The following is a 21,971-nucleotide window of genomic DNA, read 5'->3' on the forward strand; positions in this document are numbered from 1 at the left end:
TGTGAACTGGCTGAAGGAGAGAAGCCAGAGAGTTGTAGTCTATGGGGCGGAGTCTAGTTGGAGGCCTTTATCTAGTGGAGTGCCTCAAGGGTCAGTACTGGGACCAGTATTATTTAATATATTCATCAATGATTTAGATGAGGGAATTGAGTGTACTATCAGCAAGTTTGCTGATGACACTAAGCTGGGAGGAGTGGCCGACACGCCAGAAGGCTGTGCTGCCATCCAGAGAGACCTGGACAGGCTGGAGAGTTGGGTGGGGAATAACTTGATGAAATATAACAAGGGAAAGTGTAGAGTCCTGCATCTGGGCAGGAACAACCCCAGGTTCCAGTATAGATTGGGGAACGACCTGTTAGAGAGCAGTGTAGGGGAGAGGGACCTGGGGGTCCTGGTGGACGACAGGGTGACCATGAGCCGACACTGTGCCCTTGTGGCCAAGAAGGCCAATGGCATCCTGGGGTGTATTAGAAGGGGGGTGGTTAGTAGGTCGAGAGAGGTCCTCCTTCCCCTCTACTCAGCCCTGGTGAGACCTCATCTGGAATATTGTGTCCAGTTCTGGGCCCCTCAGTTTAAGAAGGACATGGACCTGCTGGAGAGAGTCCAGCGCAGGGCAACTAAGATGATTAAGGGAGTGGAGCATCTCCCTTATGAGGAAAGACTGAGGGAGCTGGGTCTCTATAGTTTGGAGAGGAGGAGACTGAGGGGTGACCTTATTAGTGTATATAAATATATAAAGGAGGAGTGTCCCGAGGATGGAGCCAGGCTCTTCTCAGTGGCAAACAATGATAGGACAAGGGGTAATGGGTACAAACTGGAACACAAGAGGTTCCACTTAAACTTGAGAAGAAACTTCTTCTCAGTGAGGGTGACGGAACACTGGAACAGGCTGCCCAGGGAGGTTGTGGAGTCTCCTTCTCTGGAGACATTCAAAACCCGCCTGGACACGTTCCTGTGTAACCTTATCTAGGTGTTCCTGCTCCGGCAGGGGGATTGGACTAGATGATCTTTTGAGGTCCCTTCCAATCTCTAACATACTGTGATACTGTGTAGCCAAAACTTGTGTGCTTCAGAGTTCTAAAATGTGGTCAATAATGCACGAATTTGCAAAATTACGGGCTTGACATACTTAACTACTGATGTAATCTCCTTTCAAAGATGTTCTTGTATATATACAATTTGGTGAGGATATGGAAAAGAAAAGCATTAAGGCTTCAAGAAGCTAAAATGCTTAAAAAAAAAAAAAAAAACAAACCTGCAAAAACTCTGTAGCAAGGTTCCTTTAAGACAGAGAATATGGTACTGCCAGGAGGCAATAATGTTAAACTGGGAAAGTCAGCCTGCATGCAGAAGATGGATGTTGAATTTCAAGACCCCTTGTTCACAATACAGTTACAGTAGAGATTGTTGCAGTTGCAGCTTAAATGATAACCAGTTAAAAAGATACACTTACCTACATAAGTCTTCTGACTTGCTCTTGCTAGTTTTGTGACTGATGTTTTGCCTACTGCTGTGGACAACCTGAATTCCTTTTGCCATGTCTCAAGTTGTATTTCACTTGAACCTGACAGGTTGTTTGGCTGTCAAAAGTGGTACTTCTGCCTTGCCTCCTACATTAGTCCACTTGTTCCTGTTCTCTGTGCTGGCACCAGGGTTTGTGCTATTTGGGATATAGCATTGCTGGAAGCAGGATTGACAGAAATTAGTTCAGCACCAGTGTGACAGATGAGCAGGAGATGTGGAGTGCAAGATGACAATCTGGTTTAATACCGCTGTTAATCAAGGGGGTTAACTTCCATGTGTGCTCCCATAGCCAGTGAGTATAGACTTCCTTCTAAGGAATCCTTAGCAAGTACAGGACACGTTTGCAGCTTTGGGTCTGTAAGATGTGGGAAAGAGGCTAAACAAATGTCATCTTCCTTTTTTACTTCCTCTTTCAGTCAGAAGTTTGGTTAGAGCAGCAAGGGTGCTCATGCATGGGTGAGATGGGTGTTAAGAGCCTCCAACAGTTAACTTCTGCTAACTGTTGGAGGCACTTAATTTGTCTTTAGTCAGTTTTGTCAACTGTCTTGATAAGATCCCAAGCTGCTCACTAGCATGCTAAATATGGGCTCAAGCTATTTCTGTTCAGAAGGGCTTTTGAGAGATAAATGGGGAAGCAGAAAGCACTTGCTTGTTTGTAGGCAGGACAGACCTATTGGTATCCAGCAATAGGAGAACATGGAACAGCCTAATTAGTCTAAAATGCTATAGTTATCTTTAATGTCTTTAGGCTGAGTTGAATATGTGAAAGATGAGAATGAATATGTGAAAGATGAGAATGAAAATTTTTACTGTGCTCCATTTCTTTATTAACTGGAGAAAGAGAAGCTTAAGCTTCATGGATCTCAAGCCAATGAATCTGAACATGCACAAGTCCATGGGTCCTGATGAAATCAATCCGCAGGTCCTGAAGGAGCTGACAAATGAAGTTGCTAAGCCGCTGGCCATCGTATTTGAAAAAACATGGCAGTCAGGTGAAGTTCCTGATGACTGAAAAAGGGAAATATAACCCCCTTTTCAAGAAGGGGAAAACGGATGACCCGGGGAATCACAGACCAGTCAGTCTCACCTCTGTGCCTGGCAAAATCTTCGAGCAGGTTCTCCTGGAAGGCATGCTAAGGCACATGAAAAACAACAAGGTGCTTGGTGACAGCCAGCATGGCTTCACTAAGGGGAAATCCTGCCTGACCAATTTGGTGGCCTTTTATGATGGGGCTACAGAACTGAGGGACAGCAGTTGATGTCATCTACCTGGAATTGTGTAAAGCGTTCGACACTGTCCCACACGACATCCTTGTCTCTAAATTGGAGAGACATCAATTTGATGGATGGACCACTCGGTGGATAAAGAACTGGCTGGATGGCCACACACAAAGAGTTGTGGTCAATGGCTCAATGTCCGGCTAGAGACCTGTAACGAGTGGTGTCCCTCAGGGATCGGTGTTGGGACCGGTCTTGTTTAACATCTTTGTCGCTGACATGGACAGTGGGATTGAGTGCGCCCTCAGCAAGTTTGCCGATGACACCAAGTTGTGTGGTTCGGTTGATCCGCTGGAGGGAAGGAATGCCATCCAGAGGGACCTTGACACGCTTGTGAGGTGGGCTGATGCCAACTTCATGAAGTTTAACCATGACAACTGCAAGGTCCTGCACCTGGGTTGGAGCAATCCCAGGCACAGGTACAGGTTGGGCAGAGAAGAGATTCAGAGCAGCCCTGTGGAGAAGGACTTGGCGGTGTTGTTCAATGAGAAACTTAACATGAGCTGGCAGTATGCGCTTGCAGCCCAGAAAGCCAACCGTATCCTGGGCTGCATCAAAAGGAGCGTGACCAGCAGGTCGAAGGAGGTGATCCTGCCCCTTTACTCTGCTCTTGTGAGACCTCACTTGGAGTATTGTGTGCAGTTGTGGTGTCCTCAACATAAAAAGAACATGGGTCTGATCAGGGGAGTGGAGCACTTCCTGTATGAAGATCGGCTGAGAAAGTTGGGGCTGTTCAGCCTGGAGAAGAGAAGGCTGCGTGGAGACCTCATAGCAGCCTTCCAGTATCTGAAGGGGGCCTATAGGGATGCTGGGGATGGACTCTTCATTAGGGACTGTAGTGGTAGGACAAGGGGTAATGGGTTAAAACTTAAACAGGAAAAGTTTAGATTGGATATAAGGAGTAAATTCTTTCCTCTTAGGGTGGTGAGGCACTGGAATGGGTTGCCCAGTGAGGTTGTGAATGCTCCCTCCCTGGCAGTGTTCAAGGCCAGGTTGGAGGAGGCCTTGGGTGATATGGTTTAGAGTGAGGTGTCCCTGCTCATGGCAGGGGGGTTGGAACTTGATGATCTTAAGGTCCTTTCCAACTCTAGCTATTCTATGATTCTAAGATACTAATTAATGTTCACAGAAGCTTTTGGTGGAGCACTTTGGGACAGTACAAATGGGTCTTGGAAAGGCTGCTCTTCCCTGAATATTATAAAATAGTACTCAGAAGAGAAAAATGAGCCATTCCACTGTGAAGAACAATAGTGTGGCTATTGCATGATTGTTTGTTTGGTTTTGGTTTTCTTTGGGGAGGGGGGGTTGGTTTTTTTTGTGTTTGTTTGTTTTGGGTTTTTTTTGCCGAGGGCATGATTGTTAAAGGAAAAAAAATTCTGCCAAAGAGAAAAAGAAACTGGATTTCTCTAACAGCTAGACTTGGCTCACCCCAATTTATTTAGATGTTCAGAAAACACTTTAGTTATTACCTCATGCTTACTTAGAAAGAAATACTTTTAACAATCGTACAGTTCTGACCCATTGTCGAAATTACTTGGGAAAAGGAATGTTTAGTTGCTAGGCATCCTGAGTGAGCTTTTTACCTGATGACAGCATATTTTTGGTAGTTGTGCAGTAATGGACTTGACAGAAGAATTGGGACTGAGCTGATGCTCTGTTCCTATACATCAGTTTGCTTACATCTTTGGAACTGTATTTCTCACGGAAATGTAGTTTTCTGTCTTTGCAGGGGGTAAATACTGTTTCGAAAGTAAATGTCAGATGAAATATCAGGAATGGCATTCACTTTGAGATGAGTCTCTTTGCCCTTAAAGTTTGAGCTTCCTTGTGACTGATTTCAGTGAGTGGTTTTACATACTGCCTTTGAAACAGAGCAGTCCTTATGTGTGATCTTCAGGCTTCCGGGGATGTAATCATCTGCTGAAGTCAGCTTGCATGCAAGCGGTATAAGTGCATGCAAAACAAGTTCTGTTAGGATTTAGCAGGGGAAGACTTAATGTAACACAACATGTGATCCTAAAGAATTGTTTCAAACAACTCTGTTTCTTATTCAGGGATGCAGGCTCCTCTTCTAAGCATACTGCTTAGAAGTCATGGTTAGCTTTAAGTTGCCATGCCAGGCTTGCTGCTAACTTAACTTTTTCCTTTTTTGAGTCCCAAAGGGAAGATAAGGGGGAATTGCACAACAAAGTTAAATACAGTGTCAGCCATTAACTGTGTAAGGAAAACTGTAAGTAAAAAATGGATCTTGAAGTGGAAGGGTTTAGACTTTACTTATTCATATTTCTGACATATGCTGAGGTGTTTTCTTTTTAAAGGTAGGTTTATTTGGGGTTTTATTTCAGAGCAGTTCTCCTCCTCTGTACCTCTGCTCTTGTCTATACCAGTGGTAATGAGGGTAATGTTCCAGGTGCCTCTAACCAATCTTTGCTTCAGTCCTTGCTTTAGGCTAGTCCTCACTGTGCAGGTTAGAGGTCAGTATCTATAGTAAGACATCTGTTCTTACTTATAGTAGTAATAATATGATGTAACCTAATGGTAATAGGTAGCTTTGAGAAGTGCCTTATCACTTCAGTAATGGTAAAGAACAAAGTAGTTAGCGCACTGAAACACGACCTTTGTCAAAAGCAAAGGGAGGATCTAACTTGGGATTAATAGTATAATATTGCCTTTAATGCATTTTTTTTAAATGTGTTTGCTTTTGCTAGCCCTTCTTTCAGTAGCTATATTGTCATATGGTCTTCCTTTTCTCAGGTGAGTCAGGCTATTAATTGCTGCTGGTGTCTTACATGTATGCAACCAGTTCAGAAATCTATAGCATCAGGAGAGCATGTTTGATCTTTGCCTTGACAAACATAAAAATTACTGTGCTAGCTGCTTTCTTTCCTCAGTTTAGTCCAAGAGCTCAGTAATGAGAGACAGTTCTCTAAACAACTGTCAAAGCTTAGTTTTTAAATATTCTTAAGCTTAGTTTTTAAATATTCTTGAGACTGAGAGGAAAATGATGATGTATAAGAAGTAAAATAACTGCAGTGCAAGCATACTGCTCTGAGCATGCCGCTCTGAACTGTCCGGAGACCTCTCATGGGAATAAGCACAGCTGTAATTTTGTGGCTGTAGTGGACTGAGACTGGAATGTGTAATTCTAGAATAGGGCTTTTTTTCCTATAAATTGCTGTCTTTATAATACAAATAGAAGTAGTGTTCTGTGTACATGTAAACCAGATGTACAAATCAAATCAGCAGAGTGCTATTGGAGAGTTCAAGCTACCAGCATTGTGGTACTGACTGTCTTTACTCAATACCCTGAAGTACCCATGTTCTCAGCCCTCCCACAGTATGTCTCCCCTCACTTCTTCCAAATCTGTTCCATCTCACTTCAGGAGACTTAAATATCCCATCTCTTCTTCAGAAAGCATGTGCTTTGGAAAGAGTAAATCCTAATACAGCAGTGGGTACAAAGGAACTGTAGCAGACTGACCACCAGTCAGAATATGTGCCTCTTGGATGCTTCAGTTTCTGCTTCCCCGTCAGAGGAACGGCTCCCTGTCCTGGCACCCTCTGTGCTTTGCTTGGTGTGGAGGCCAAGGTGGTGGCCTAGGGCAACCAACTCCTGCTTCCTGCTTCTGAGGTTGTCAGAAAATGTTGTTTTTTTCCCCCTCATCCTGTGCTGAGTAGCTGAGTACCAACAGTGTATCACAGCTTTTGTTTCTGCTCCTCTGAATGTTCTGTCCCAGGGGGGTCCATGTGCAAAATGATACAGATGAAAATCCCACCTCTGTTACAGTTTATGGGCTTTGGTGAATCTGCTGCAAGCAGTAGTGACTCAAATTCAAATCTGCAACTTTAAAATGTATAAAACAGTCAGATAATATGTAATAAACAAAGGAAGTTCTAGTAGGGCTGAACTAGCTTTCCAGTTCATCCAGGCACACCAGCAGACATGATGTTTCATATGCCTTTAAGAGGTAAATGACTGTGTAGTTGGAGTCCTAAACCATAATAAAATTATTATACTTTTAGTCAGAATTTAACTCTGCAACCTTGCTCTGTGGAGCACTTCTGTTTTTACTCTCACTGGGAGTCTTGTAACCCTTTCTATTGCCGATTTAGCCATGTGTCTTATTCCTCTGGGATCAAAGTGCTTCTGTATTAACACCATTGATTTTTGCTTCTCTTTCCTAGGCTGTGAAGATATTATTGCAGAGAGCATCTCACTAGACACCTTAATTGCCATTCTGAAATGGAGCTCTCAGCCCTACGGTTCCAAGTGGGTACATCGCCAAGCGCTACATTTCCTCTGTGAGGAGTTTACCCAGGTCATGACTTCAGATGTCTTCTATGAACTCAGCAAGGACCACCTGCTCACAGCTATCCAGTCTGACTATTTACAGGTAACCTGCAGAGCAGAATAAAGGTGGTCCTGCTTGTAGCAGGTTATATTACACCATTACTAGAAGCGCTTGGGAGTAGCTCATTTTAAATAGTAGGCAAGAGTGGGTTTGCACGCACACTAAGCATTGCTTTTGTCATATGTAGAAAATGAAATTGAAGTAGTGATTAAGGAGACTTTTGTTCGTGGGTTGTGACACAACCCAAACTGGTTGTGGTATGTGCTGTTGCTTAGAAGCCTAATAATAGCTTAGAAATGGCTGCAGATTATTTTAAAGCATTTCTGAACCTAACTTTTGCTTTGCATGTTGAAGTGTTTTACAGAATTGTGGTGGTAATTTTGGTTTAACAACATCCATCCTGGTTGGAAGCAGTGGGAGCTAATAAACTAATATTCAGAAGGCTTTATTTCATGGGGGAGACATAAAAATACATTTCCTGATGAATATTGTAGAATTTCTTTCCTTATGACTTTCCTTCTGTGATTGTGTGGTTTTAAGCAGAGGAAGATTTCTCTTCAGGAGAGATCTTTTTAATGATAACCAATCTTTTATAGTTTAAAGATGACTGGATTATTTTTTTTTACAATTGTATCTGTCCCAATCTTGCCTTTTTCTTTTTATTTTTTCAATTATTTACGTTTCAAGTGTTAGAGCTTACTGAAAGTGTTGGGGTTTTTTAAGTTGAACACTTCAGGAATTACAGGAACAGTACTGTTGATCTTCCATGAGCATGTGTACTAGGATTAAATTTCCTACCCTAGTCATTAAGAAATTGCATAGATAAATCTAAATTTTTTTGTACAAGATTTTTTCTTCTAAAACTGTGGAGTGGGTAGCACATGTATAGGTGTGAACAAAGCAAGGTTGTTTTCTCTGTATTACTGAAAGTCTTTCTCTTCACCTAGCTATAATTTATTTGGCTTGATTATTTTTGTTGCTTCCCAGGGTGTACAGACTCTGAACTTGTAATATTACACAAGAGATCCAAACACCCGGTTTTAGAACTGCCCCTTTTAATTAACTTCAATTGTTACCTTAAAATATGTGAAGGAAGTGGTGTAGCAGATCACAAAGTACAAATACTTTTTGTGTGTGCATGTGAAATTAAACTAAGCATATATAGATTGCTGACTTTCTCTTTCTACTAGGCAAGTGAACAAGATATTCTTAAATATCTGATTAAATGGGGAGAGCACCAGTTGATGAAGAGAATAGCAGATAGAGGTAAGGATCCTTTAAACCACAGTACTAAACTATATAAACCAAAATATATGGAAGTTCTTTTTGTGGGTAATCTGTAACTTAAGGAAATTTTCTTCATGTACTTGGTTCATAATACAGTCGAAACTAAACAAATACACTTATTTTTTTTAAAGCTTTTGTTCTCTAAATAATGTATAGACAGGCATTCTGGGGGAGCTGGGATTGTTTAGCTTCAAGAAGAAAAGGATTGGAGGCATCCCTGCAAAGTCTACAAATATCTAATGACAGAAGGCAAAGAAAATAGAACCACACTCTTCTCTTGGTAGCCAGGACAGGATGAGAGGCAGTGAGGCATTGACTGAAGTACAGGAAATTCTGTTTAAACACAAGAAACTGAAGATGGTCAGACACCAGAACAGGCTTCCCAGAGTAGTTATGGGATCTCCATCCCTTGGAGGTGTTCAAAAATCCAACTGGATGCATTCATGGCCAACTTGCTCTACCCGATATAGGGACAGGGTGGTGACTGTGGCCAGACCAGACCTCTAGAGGTCCTTTCAAGCTCAAAGTTTTAAGTCTAGTTGGTTTCTGTTGTCTCAGAATTATTTTTCTTGTAATTAATTCATCAACTAAAAAAAACCCCTACCCTGCAGTATCTTTTACTTCTCTGTGCTCCTGCAGCTTTCTCACATTAGTCTTACTCTTCGTTTACTGTGTCAACCTTTCACTTCAGTTTTAGTACATTTCTCCCACAGAAATCTGTGATCGTGAGAAACAAGTCAGTTAGCGGCATCACTGTTTTTCCTGAAGTAGACGTAAATGTATTTTTATTCCCCCAGACATGTATTATCGCTGCAGTGGTAACTTCAAGGGCAATCTCACGTGTTGGATGTGGGAAGTAGGTTAAATATGTATTTCCCAAAATATATATTCCCAAATTACAAATGCAAGTAGTTTGTAGTTCATCCTCACCCCAGAGTCTCAATCAGATACTGTTAACTGCTTGCAATACAACTTGTCATGGACATGTTAAAATGTGTGCTTTCAGTGACCTAAGTATTAACCTTTAAAAAAAGGTTTTCCAAGTGTTTGTCTTCAGGCATATTGGGATGTAATGGAGCCAGTTAAACAGTAATGGTCCTGGGCCTGGGGAGAAGCTGCTCATTTGGAGTAATTGTGCTTCTTCTTGGCCTGTGGTGTTCAGTAAGCAGCTCGTTTCTCTTTTCTGGGGTCATCAGATAACATGATAAGCAAAGGCAGAAATAAGAACTACATCAGGTTCTGTCAGACTGGGGCCAAATACAGTCTAGTAATTTGATCTAAATTCCTCTGCAACAGTCCTGATTTTGCAGCTCTGAATATGTGGTGGTGTCAATCAAATACCAGAAAGCATTAGAAACTGTAATGAGCTGTGCCCAACACCTGAGCTGCATGTACTGAGGGGAGAACGGGTATGTTTGGCAGGTTTCCTCAAAGAGTGAAGCTAGTTGAATTCAGGTTGGGCACAATACCTAAAATAGAGATGAAGGTACTTAGCTGGGGAGGGAGAATGACCTGAATGTGTCATCAGCTGTCATCTTGTCATCTTCCAAGAGAAAGATACCCCCTCTTGTTAACAAATAGGTGTCCTGTGACAGTGAGAGCAATTTGAATGGGCTTGCCACAGTTATTGCTGAGGTGGGTTACACAAGGAGGCTAGAATAATTTATCCCAGTGGACACTTCAGGCCTTAATTTGTAGAGAATAAGTCTCTGAAAACTGCTGGGGAAAGGGAGAGGAGCTGCAGGAGAGGGTCCCTTGGGGGATGTGCACATGTTTTCATAGCATAGCTCTTGGTACAGCTTTATAAACATTTCCCTCAAAACACTATTTTTGTAGTTTCTTCCTTGTTTACACTTTGAAACTGACAGCTGTGTGAATGACCCATGCTTCTGTAAGCTGAACCTATCTCTGGGTACTTCATAGCAGATTTTAAGACATGAAATAGCTTTGTAGAACAACTCTGATAAGCACTGTTGATTTAAAATTAGAATTGACTTCCTGTGAGCCACATAACTCCTGCCATCCTATCTAAACTTTTTGATGCAGACTTAGCATGTCTTGTTCCTCCCCACAGAACCGAATTTACTCAGTGGTACTGCTCACAGTGTGAACAAAAGAGGTGTGAAGAGGCGAGATCTTGACATTGAGGAGCTGAGAGAGATCCTGTCTCCGCTTTTACCTTTTGTCCGCATTGAGCACATCTTACCCATGAACAGTGAAGTACTGAGTGATGCAGTAAGTCAGTAGTCTTTGTAGTTCAGATTCTACAATGTTCAGGGGTTCTTTCAAGGGTTAGCGCATAAAATGTTATCTCTGAGTAATACATGTATAATTCTGGTTAAATTTTCTGTTCTTTAAATCTGTCAGAAGGCTAAAGAAAATTCAAGTGTAAGAAGTCAGTGTAAGAAATGCATTTCTTGCAAGTTTTAACCCTTTTATATTAAAAAAACCCCATAAAACTCTTTCTTGATTCTTGAAGACGAAGAGAGGCCTGATTAGTACTCCTCCTTCAGACATGCTACCAACATCAGAAGGTGGAAAATCAAATGCCTGGCTGCGGCAAAAAAATGCTGGAATATATGTGCGGCCAAGACTGTTCTCACCCTATGTGGAGGAGGCGAAGGTAATAATCATTAACAGCACTTGACTGTTGTTAAATCGGAGTCATTGGGGGTTCTGTAAGCAGGGAAGGATTTTGGTATGTTTTGTCTCTCTTTGCATGTACTGCCATAAAATACTAATGTTTTCAATTTAACAAGACTTACAAGATTGATCATCAGGCTCAAGTCTCTAGAACTGGTCAGAAAAAATTTCAACAAAATTTTTTTTTGTCAAAAATGAAATGTTTGTGAGACAGATCTTGATGAAATTCCACCGGAAACAAAGCAGCGTTCTGAGGGAAACCTCCCTGGTTTCCAGCCAGTTTGCCGGCCCAGCTCCTCGGCAGCCCTCCTGGCAGGCGGATGGCAAGGTGAGAGCCTGAGAGTCCCAGTTTGCAGCTAGTCAGCAGCCTTGGTGCCAAGTCTTTCAGGCTCCCCAGCTCCCACCAGAGCTGGGTGGAGAACTTGTATTCCACTCGGCAGAGGACTGATGTTTCATCATCTTGTTTGAATCAGAACACATCCAAAATTCTTTAGATCCTCCGCAAAATGGAATAAATATCTTGTGTTCAATTTGACTGAAGTCCTCTGTGTCCTGCTCAGGCAGTAGTTTCCCTATTTAATATCTTGCATGAGGACTGTCAAACTGAAGATCTCATAGCATCACTGGTGGTGACGTTTGACAGGGTGCAGATGCCTCTGTGGGGGGCAGAAACATGCTGTATTCTGTTTGACCTTGAATGGGAGCCTTGTAAGTCACTCATACCACCACTTTGGGCAGCTCTGAATTAAGTCAAGTGCAGGTAACTGCAGAGCAAGAGGATTAGGTGGAGCTGTGTACATCCGCGTCGCCTACAGACTCTGACCACTACTCTGGTGAATACAGTGCTTTTGGCCTGTGCCCAAGAAAGAAAATGTTTATAAGGGCTTGAGTTGTTGTCAATATCCTTTTTGAGGGGAGGGGAGAAATCAAACTACTTTGCATTTTGGACACAGAGTTTACTGAGCACCAGGTGGCAGTAAAGCAGCAGAGGAAGACTAGCCAGTTCAAACTTGATCTTCATATTTTGGATTGTTAAAACTAATAAAAATGTGTTAAATGACATGTGGTAAAAGGTTTGACTCTTTCAGGTATATGGTATGGGAGTGCTTTAGTAGTTATTTTCAAGCAAAAAGTGCATTCTAAATTCCCCTCCCTCCCATCAGGAATCCTATTTGTTTCTATTAGTTTCGTGTTATGCTTGTTTTAATCTTTTTAAAAGCATTATTAGCTGTTCAACCTTAGAGGGAGGACTCTTATTACCTGGTAGCCATATTCCTAGTCATAGTTTCATTATTGTGAAATGCAGGAATTGCAGAAAAGTGATTGCTGATTTGTTTTCTTCCTCTGTTAGTCTCCCATATTTTGTAGTAAGTCCATTTAACATTAAATGAGACTCTTAAAAGGGTATGGTAAATCCCTTTCTGTTCTTTAAGATGTCTCAGGGAAACACATCTGATTCTCAGACTCATGCCTCTACTCAGTGGCACAGAGGGTTGAGACCTGTAGGCAGTAACTGTCTGAGAGAGTCCAGAGGGTCTGGCCTCAAGAAGGTTACCTCTAATCAGACAGGTACAAAGTAACCTTCCCAAGCTTCATTCACCTGCCTGCTCTTAGTTCTGGAACTCAACTCTGATCATGACTGGAAAATGGAATAGAAATACTTTGGAGAAGCCAAATACTGTTTGGGACCTGGAAAAGTTACAGTTTAGGCATTGCTAGACTTGTGGCGTCGTAGCTGCATTTGCAGCAGGTCCATGTGGGTCCATGTGGGCTGTGCCTTCATGAGGAATCTGATGGCTGTCGTTGCAGTCAGTTCTGGATGAGATGATGGTGGAACAAACAGATCTTGTTCGTTTGCGGATGGTCCGAATGTCCAACGTGCCCGACACCCTTTACATGGTGAACAACGCAGTGCCGCAGTGCTGTCATATGATTACCCACCAGCAAGTTAGCACTAACCAGTCCAGTCCTCCTTCAGTGATAGCTAACGAGATCCCAGGTAAGGCTGCTAGATCACTTGCAATGCTGATTGCTGTGAGTGGATGGCGCTTGGGACCAGGGGGAGTGAATGTGAATTATTGAATGTTATGATCTCCTCAGAGAGCATTACTGTACCACGGGGGCTGTTTCCTACCCAGTAGTAATGCCTTTTGCTTTGGTCTGCTTTGAAGTCATGAACTATTTTCAGATGGCATAATAAGTGGTTAGAAAACAAGCTACTTAACCTGTTCCAGCTGAGCAATCTGAAAAACCTTGCACTGGTTAAACTTGGTATAGAGCACTTGATGGTGCCTGGCACTCTGTTCTCAGGGTGTTTCTCAGTTTTCTACTGTTGGTCATCTAAAATGGGTAGGATCCAGAAGGCTGGAAAATGGTAAAAGACTGATTAAAAAAAAAATAAAAATAAAAACCAGGGGAGCATAACTTGTAGGGCAGTCAGCTTAACTCAGTTTGGTAGAAAAATACTGGAAGTAGGCACTCAAAACAGATTTTTTCTTTTTGAGTTTACCAAATACACTTTAGCTCTGAAGCCAAACCAACTTTGTTCCTTGTGCAACAAGAGTAAGTTTTTATAGCTGGAAGTAAACACAGCCTCTCTTGACTTCAGAATACTTGGTGTGACATTCCCCATAGACAAGCCAGGGAAAAAAAGTAATAAAACTACTGTAATATATTTATCATTTGTGCATTTGGTCTTTTGGTGTCAGACTGGAGTAACGTACCAGGTGGGATTCCCAAAGCATCTAGCTCTTCTCCTCTTTCCCCCATTCCATTAATGTGCAGTGTGTATAGAGAATACACTGGCAAAACTTGTAGCTGATGGCAAATTGAGAGGGTCAGTGGATGTTCGGGAGGGAAGTCAACATTATACAGTTCCATAAAGAACAACTGTTACACTAAAATACAAAACCGTGTGTGTGTCACAAGGCATGTGAAGTAATTTGGTCTTGGGTGGAGTATTGTTTAGCCCTTTAAATGGCCACTCTGGATAAGGTTAAGGTATTGGTCTTGTATCCTTATTCCAGCAGTTGCCAGAAGTGAGTGCATAAGGAAAGTGTAGCAGAAAAAGCACATAAAATAATTCTCTATAAAATTCTGTGTGCTCTTCAACCACTGGCAGCTCAGAAATGGCCTGTGGTGGGTGGTGTTTCTGTAGTTAGTAGTTTTAAATGCATTTTTAATCCATGAGTTTATACAGCCTTTTGTTAAACTTTCAGAAACCACTTTTAGATCAAAGCATCGCATTTCAGTAGATACTATGATATGATTCTGTGATACAGATCAGTTTGTGGGTCTGTAGAAAAGCAATAAAGATGATTTGGCACCAAGATGAGTCATGGTCCTCCCTCCACCTTGCCCCAGTCCTCATTTTATATCTCTGTATATCTATTATGTTTCTCTTCAGTCAACTGCATGGAAAGGAAGTAGATAAAGTGTTTTTACAGATGCTAGAGCCAGGGTAAAAATAATAGGTTTAAATTGGTGCAAAAGAATATAAGTTGAGGTGTTAAGAAGATTTGAAACCCTGTTAAATACTGCAGTGAGTTTTCTATGAAGGTTTGTGGAAATGTTTTGATCTACTTGTGAATTATGATTTGGGAGGGATTTCATAAAGCCTAAATCGAGCTTCTGGAAACTTCTGTATTTGGTAAAAGTACTAATTGTTTAGAAACTTAGAGCTGTGGCATCTCAACAGTATGTTACAGTGCTCAGACTTTCTCCCCTCTACATAAAAGCATGAGTGTACTTCACCATAAATTGAATGTGAAGTATTTCATCCCAAGATGTGACTTTGGTAACACTTTGCTTGTTCTTAGTTTCCAAAGAAGTTGAGAAAGGCAACAGGTTCTCAAAGGTCTCCCATGTTTTGCAAAGTTCTTGTTTTGAAAAAATCTGGTTTTGTTCACAAATATGAGACATCTTGACGAATCCAAAACTCCCCTACAGCTGGATTCTGTACAACTTAACATGTAGGAATTACTGCCACCCCTTGGATTTGAGAATGGGTGTGAGCTCTGAGCCTGGCTGGTACTTGGAGTGCAGGTATTGTGTCCTAGTAGCTGCCTCTTTGCTTAATTCTGTGATTAAGCAAAAGATTTGCTAGTGCCTTCTGCTGGGAAGGGTAGATGGAGCCAGATAATCTGAGGAGATTCAAGCATGTGCCAGACCTGTAACTTGCACAGGAATCTATCCCAAAACGTAGATGGAGCACTGGAACTGTTGGAGGGGGAGCTAGGGAACACCATCTCCTTGCCCCTTAGGCTGGGCTCTTAGGGCAGGGGGGTCTTTGGATCTTGGGTATTCTCCATCTGTCACATCCTCCTTGTACCCACTGCCCAGGGACTGTATTGGCATAAATGCTGATGGCAGCATACCTTAGTGCTGCTCTTGCAAAACTACTGTAATGTGAGTTCAGTGTCTGCTGAATTCTGCTCTGCTCTGAGGCTGGTTCTGCAGGTAACTGGGGTTCCTCAGGTATGTTCCAGTTCCAGTTGGAATTAGAAATCCTGCAACGGACTTGGCACAATTGTATTTTCTATATATGTCGTCTCTCTTCTGTGTGTTTCAAGTGAATAATAGTAAAAAAAATCAGAAACTAACTTGTGTTTGAGAAGACAGCACTTTTTAATTAAAAGCTTGGCTGATTTTTATGCCTGCTATTTTGGAGAACTGCTTCAAACTTCTCTGAAACCATCTTTTCTCAGTGTTAGCAAAATGCTGATTGTAGCTAAACATCTGACTGCTACACCAGCATCTTTTAGAACAGTGGAAGTGTGTGGAGGGTGGTGTGCAAGCACTGATTTCCAAGCCTTGAAAACTGCATAGAATTGATTTCTGCCCACCCCCCTACCCCGATACAGGAACTCAGTTGGGAGGGCAGGGGGGATATTTTGCACCAGTGTAAACTTTGTGAAATTGGGAGCAGTTGTAGTTGCATGGTGTTGGGTTTTTTCTTCTCCGTATTGCAGATGCCTTTTCACACTGCTGCTACTGTTTGATCCGTTTGGTTTTTATGAGTTTTCATTATGGACATCTGGCCATGGTAATATATAACACTTGTAAAGCTGGTAGAGGATCAGATACCAGCACTGCTGTTTTGAGAGTTTGGATTCATCTTCTATTACGATATACACTTTTTCCTGAGGACAGAAAGACCACAGAGAAGTGTCATTCATCATCAGCCAGCAGCAAGAAGTGGCATGAAAAAGTTTTGTAGCAGGATAAATACCCCAAATTATGCACGATTTCCTTTTGGAAAGGTTTTTTAAGATTATTTCAATATGGCTGCATTAAACACCATCATTTTAACAGGTTTATGTTGGCTTACAGTTTGTGTAACTTTTTTAGAATGCTCTGTCTGTAGTTGCATACTGGTATTACGGTCTCATGATTACAGAATTCCACAAGAAGTATGAAGTGTAAGCCAAAAAAAAAAAATATCAGTGAGTTCTTGGCCTGTAGAATTCATGAGGGAACGTTGTTATTTCAGATATCCTCCCCTGTCTCAAACCATGACATTCCTCCATCACGAGGGGTTTACACAGAAGGCTGTATTTGTGGCTCATTCTAGGAGAAGCTGGAAAAATGGTTTATGTCTTTACTGTTTGTGTGATATGTGTGTTATCCTGTGTGGCTTAGTGATGTTCCAGGGAACATGTGTCAGTCGAACTGTTCTTGACAGAATGCTGCTTAAGAAACAAACAGGGCCAAGTCACCATGGTAGGTTTTTCCTTCAGAATTAAATCTGACCCTTGCCATCAAACTTCCTGTGTCTCAGTTCAAAAAGTAACCTCTGTTACCCCATTCTGTTCTCTGTCCTCCTGCAGTTCCCAGTCTCCTCACTGTGAAGGAGATGATCCGACGGCTGCAGGAGCTGCGCCACACAGAGCAGGTACAGCGGGCATATGCTCTGAACTGCGGCGAAGGCGCCACAGTCAGCTACGAGATTCAGATCCGTGTGCTGCGGGAGTTCGGGCTCTCTGATGCTGCTGCTGAGCTTCTGCAGGTATGAGCATGGCTGTGTAAGACCACACAGAATTACAGCATCACCCACATTGGAAAAGACCTTTAAGATTATCAAGTCCAACCTTTACCTCAGGACTGCCAAGTCCACCACTAAACCATGTCGCTTCATCTACGCGTTTTTTGAACACTTCCAGAGACAGCGATTCCACCACTTCCCTGGGCAGCCAGTTCCAAACCACAAATGCTTTGATCCTGTTTTGCTTAGGAATTGACTTGAATGTGTAATATGTAGTAAAAGAGCTATTTTGTGTGTGCACATGCAGGTGCAGGAATGCCTTGAAATGCTTGCATAACTGTAGAACTGTCCAGGTGCAAATTACAGCGAGACCATTGCATTTGATGTGTGTGATTTTATAAATGTGTAAGTGCAACATACACATTTACAAGAGCTGTTGCCGTTCAGAGTGCTCTTACTGTCGCAGACTCTGGGGACAAAAATCTGCTGAGGAGGCAGATACCTAGATAACTGTAACTAGAAATCTAGGTTATGATTTATTCTTGGAGAGAAAAAGTCTTAACTAATACAGTAGATCTGCATAGTACGTATCAGGACTGGGAGACTGGAAATCCCACTTCTGTTTGTATGATGCTGTTAAAGCAAATGCATTTGTTGGTCATCTTATTCACAAGGTGTATCTGATGGTCTCGTCTTATTTTATAAGAACAAATAATAGCTTTATTCTATGATAGCTGTAACCACCTCAAGTGATGGTGAGGTTTTGGGTGGCATAACTAGCCTGCTCCAGTACTAGCAGGTTCCTAGTTCTAATGCATGCTAGTTTAAGAGATTTTTTAGGTGAATTCCTACCTTTTGTTACATGCTGGGTTGTTTTCCATTGCAGAATCCTCACAAATTCTTTCCTGATGAGCGATTTGGGGACGAAAGCCCACTCCTGACAATGAGACAGTCTGGACGGTGCCGTGTTAACAGCACTCCTACTGCAGAAACCATGTTTACAGAACTGGACTCTTTTGTGGCCTTCCATCCACCATTGCCCCCTCCTCCACCTCCATACCACCCACCAGCAACTCCTATTCATAACCAGTTCAAAGTGGGCTGGAAACAAAGGGTGCCAAGTCAACATCCCTCCCGTTCCTTTTCCTACCCGTGTAACCACTCGCTGTTCCACTCCCGAGCTGCCCCCAAGGCTGTGCCGCCTGTCTACTTGCCCAGTGTGAAAGCAGCACCGCCAGATTGCACAAACACCACAGGTCTGGGGAGGCAGACGGTGGCTGCAGCTGCGGCAGTGATGGCAGCTGAGAAGCAAGCAGTAAGTATTATGACTTCTCCCTATCTCTGGCCAGTCAAAGTAGTGTACAGAGAGGAACTGGAGAGAATTGTTATGATAAGGTAACTAGGCTTTGTTAAGTAAAAGAGCATCCTCATTGGTGAGGAAAAGAATTTTCTATCCAACTGGCTGCCAGCATTCTGTATCCCAAAGCATGCCCTGATCCCTGGGAGAGTGAATGTTCCAGGGGCAAGAGCATTTTGGAGGCCCAAGTGAGATGTGTGGATAATATGAAATAGTATGGGTTGCTCTATGTTTAAAGCCAGTGTTAAGCCCACTTCAGTAGTGCACTGGATGCTCTGGTTCACGAATGGAAATAGTGATGAAGCTTTGTCTGTTCAAGGTGGCTAGTCTTGAAGCAAACAGATGTGTGGAAGGGGAACCTGTGGAGGACGTGAAGGCCTTGGCTGAGAAAGGTTTTAAAATGCATAGGCAAGCAGAAGATAATTGCAAATATGAAGGGCTTTGTTACAGCATTTAAAGACAATCATAGCTGCTGCGATGTAATGAAAATGAACTCCAACATACTGGACAAAGACATAGCTTTGGGAAGTACCTGAAAGCTAAATAAAGCATTTTTAAATTTATTTCTGCAGTGAAAACACAGTTTCAGTGCACAGTTGCGTCACTGAAAACCTGCTGCTTAGGTGCAGATTTGAGCTGGAGTAATTAATGGGAACAGTGATCTTCTCATTTATTGTTTTTTTCTCTTTAGCAATTGTCCTAAACATATCGCACACCTTTTATATTTTAGGATAGAAACATTTAACTTCAAATGAGAATTGTTTGATGTTGTTTGTTTAAGTGTGGGGTTTGTAGTGTGTGTCTCTTAGATACTGATTTCACCAAGGAAACTGTGTAGCGATCTCTTTTACGATGGAAATGTTTCTGATAGAATGTTTCTATAAAAATGCAAAGAGAAGCATAGTCTTAACATGGGTGATACTTTTGCTTTGTGTTCTGAGGTACTGGTAATCAATGACTCCTAAACTTACTGTCATCAGAAATGATAAATGCAAGTGGGAACTTTAACTCTTCTGTTGGGAAGACTGCAGTATGCTCGTCTTGCTGGAGGGCTGCTTCCAGGTATAGGCTAGCAGAATGCCCTGCCGCAGCTTCCAGGTGCTGTGTGGATCTAGTCAGCACTGAACCCATGCCCCGAGGCTGTCATACACACACACACACACACACACACACACACACACGTACCTGCAGTTAACTTAGCTTAAAATAGGAAATGCAGGCAGGAGGGTTGCATCTATACTGATGACATGTGTTTCCTGGCTTTCCTGCACTAGAACTCTAACAAACTGTGTGTGAAGTTCTACATGGAGTACCTTGTTCAGTTTGGTAATGGCAAGTGGGTTAAAGCGGGTTTACCTCTTTGAGAGTTTGACAGCATGATGTCATTTCCTGCATATTTGCCACACAAACTACTATTGGGGCACAACAGCTTCAGGAAGGAAAGAAGGTGCCTTAAGCTAGCAGGAGGGTGAAAACTAGAGGATACACCTGTTCTTTAAACAGTGCAGGAAGCTTGCTGGCTGAGGTTGGTCTAGCCAAAGGTAGATTAGGAAAATGCCATTCTGAATTACGGAAACAGTCCTAAATACAGTTTGTGTTTAGCTTTTGCTGTTTTTCCATGAACCAATTTCTTCTCTTTTCCAGTGTACTCAGCCCTTGCTAAATGAACTGATGCCAGATATCGCAATGGGTGTGTCAGCAATGTCTCTAAAAGACAGAAGATTACCAGAGCTCACAGTTGACACAGAGATAAGCCAGACGGTTACAGAGGTGGGGCCTGGTCCACCCCAGCACATTTCATGTATTCAGAACAGACACATGCCCACCACTCGGAAGAAACATGCAATAGAGCAAAAAATAGATGCCCGAGAAAATCAGCAGGAATATCCTGATTTCTATGATTTCTCTAATGCTGCATGCAGACCATCTACTCCAGCACCCAATAGGCACAGTCCTTCGCCTTCACAAGGCATATATTTTGGCCCAGATTTGTACAGCCACAATAGGGCATCACCAAGTGGCTTAAAATCAGCCTACCTACCCTCCCAGATATCTCCTAAAAAGCAAGAGGAGTCTCGGAGGGAATACGTGGTCTCCCAAGATGGGCATCAGCATAGACAAAAGAATGAGCCAATACACCTCGATGTCTTAGAGCAGCCTCCCCAGCGACTGGACTTGGCGTTGGCTACCCAGGAAAGTGCTGGTAATGGTCCAGTTCACATCAGGGGAAGAACAAAGATGGAAACCGACCTAACCTATGGGCTAACCTCCAGCAGACCTCCGCTCTCCACATACCCCTCCGATGGGCAAGACGAGAGACCCAGCAGGAGACTGGCAGACGATGAGCCATTGGAACATGGAGCACAGAGGAACACAGATCTGGAAAGGGAAGATGCAGTAAGCCGAGGAAGGAGGTCTCCAAGCAAACCAGACTTCCTGTATAAAAAGTCTGCCCTGTGAAAGCAACCTCCATTATTTCTCTGTGCCTAAGAGCTGTAAACATCCCATTCTTTGCAACTTCTGGCCTGACTTCTGTCAGACAAGTTCATTCATGCCAGCAGATAAATTCAACTTCACTCACTTCTTTTGTACATACCGTTGCTTTATTAGAGATGGCATGTTATCGGTTTGGGTTTAATGCTGCTTCTGGTTTCATTTTGTGGGAATCTCGGTTTTTTTGAGCAAATCTAAGCCTTTTAGGGAAGAAAAAAAAAGAGCTGGTACCTTTTTTGTACAACCTGGTAGCCTTTTGCACCTGTACATCTATTTTAGTGTGTTGGTTTTGTACTAATATGTTAAACTTTATTGTCACATTTAAAGGACTGTATTTTCATACTTTTACATTTTCCTTCTCACCTGCCAATTCCCAATGTGCATTGGGTTGCACATGATGAAATGTATTTTCTTATGAGATAGTAACAACGTGTTTATTTTTTAATTATAGGAATTCCAAAGAACAGCACATCAAAATACTCCATTTTCAGTTAGGTTTTTTCATTTGTTTGTTTAGTTCTGAAATATTCCTGATTTTTACCACTACGGCAAGAACCTAGTCTAAGGTTTTGTTTGAAAAGTTCTGGGTCTTACCCATATTCCCCTTACCCTTATACAGCAAGCCCATTTCAAGTGTTACTTTTGGGTTTTTAAGAGTCATGGGATTATTCAGGAGTCCAAATTCCAGTGAAATTAACTGGGATCTGACAGCCTGATTCCATTTGATTTCTGGTTCAGTTGTGACCATGGGGAACTCCATGATCACCCAGAAGCACTTATTAGACCAGAATTGTTCATTTGCCCATGCAGAAATGAATCCAGAAGTACTGTAAAAAGCGATAGTAACAACTTGTTCTTCCAGCTACTCATACGTGGGGGTAAGTGAAGACCGGAGCGGAGGATTCATGCTAACTCCCTGAGTGTCAGGAAGATGAGGCACAGCGCCTTTGCTGTTGCCTAAGCAGTGACCCTCCGAGTGAGAGGGTTCCCTTTCCCACAGAGGTACCAAGGTAGCTGCTTGTTGCCTTGCTTCCTCCTGCCTGTGATTAACAAA

At 42.4% G+C, this 21,971-nt stretch overlaps 1 protein-coding gene across 3 annotated transcripts in view; it reads left to right on the top strand.

Moving 5' to 3' along the window:
• The window catches only part of BTBD7 (BTB domain containing 7), a 63,029-nt gene extending 41,967 nt beyond the window's left edge, over nucleotides 1–21,062 (top strand). The window contains exons 4-12 of one of the 3 annotated variants that reach the window (XM_061359893.1): nucleotides 6,988–7,196; nucleotides 8,345–8,420; nucleotides 10,516–10,676; nucleotides 10,921–11,064; nucleotides 11,299–11,412; nucleotides 12,894–13,083; nucleotides 16,913–17,091; nucleotides 17,954–18,382; nucleotides 20,069–21,062. In XM_061359893.1, coding sequence (XP_061215877.1) covers nucleotides 6,988–7,196; nucleotides 8,345–8,420; nucleotides 10,516–10,676; nucleotides 10,921–11,064; nucleotides 11,299–11,412; nucleotides 12,894–13,083; nucleotides 16,913–17,091; nucleotides 17,954–18,382; nucleotides 20,069–20,884 — 2,318 coding nt within the window. In that variant the 3' untranslated portion in view covers nucleotides 20,885–21,062. Of the gene's footprint in view, nucleotides 1–6,987; nucleotides 7,197–8,344; nucleotides 8,421–10,515; nucleotides 10,677–10,920; nucleotides 11,065–11,294; nucleotides 11,413–12,893; nucleotides 13,084–16,912; nucleotides 17,092–17,953; nucleotides 18,383–20,068 lie in introns of those variants that run through there. The other 2 variants (XM_061359894.1, XM_061359895.1) reach the window with 2 other exon arrangements.
• Nucleotides 21,063–21,971: the final 909 nt, after the last annotated feature.

This window comes from Neopsephotus bourkii, unplaced genomic scaffold (assembly GCF_033783945.1).
Source record: "Neopsephotus bourkii isolate Nb327-2 ecotype Australia unplaced genomic scaffold, CSIRO-AGI_Nbou_v1 NB_998, whole genome shotgun sequence".
NCBI lineage: Eukaryota > Metazoa > Chordata > Aves > Psittaciformes > Psittacidae > Neopsephotus > Neopsephotus bourkii.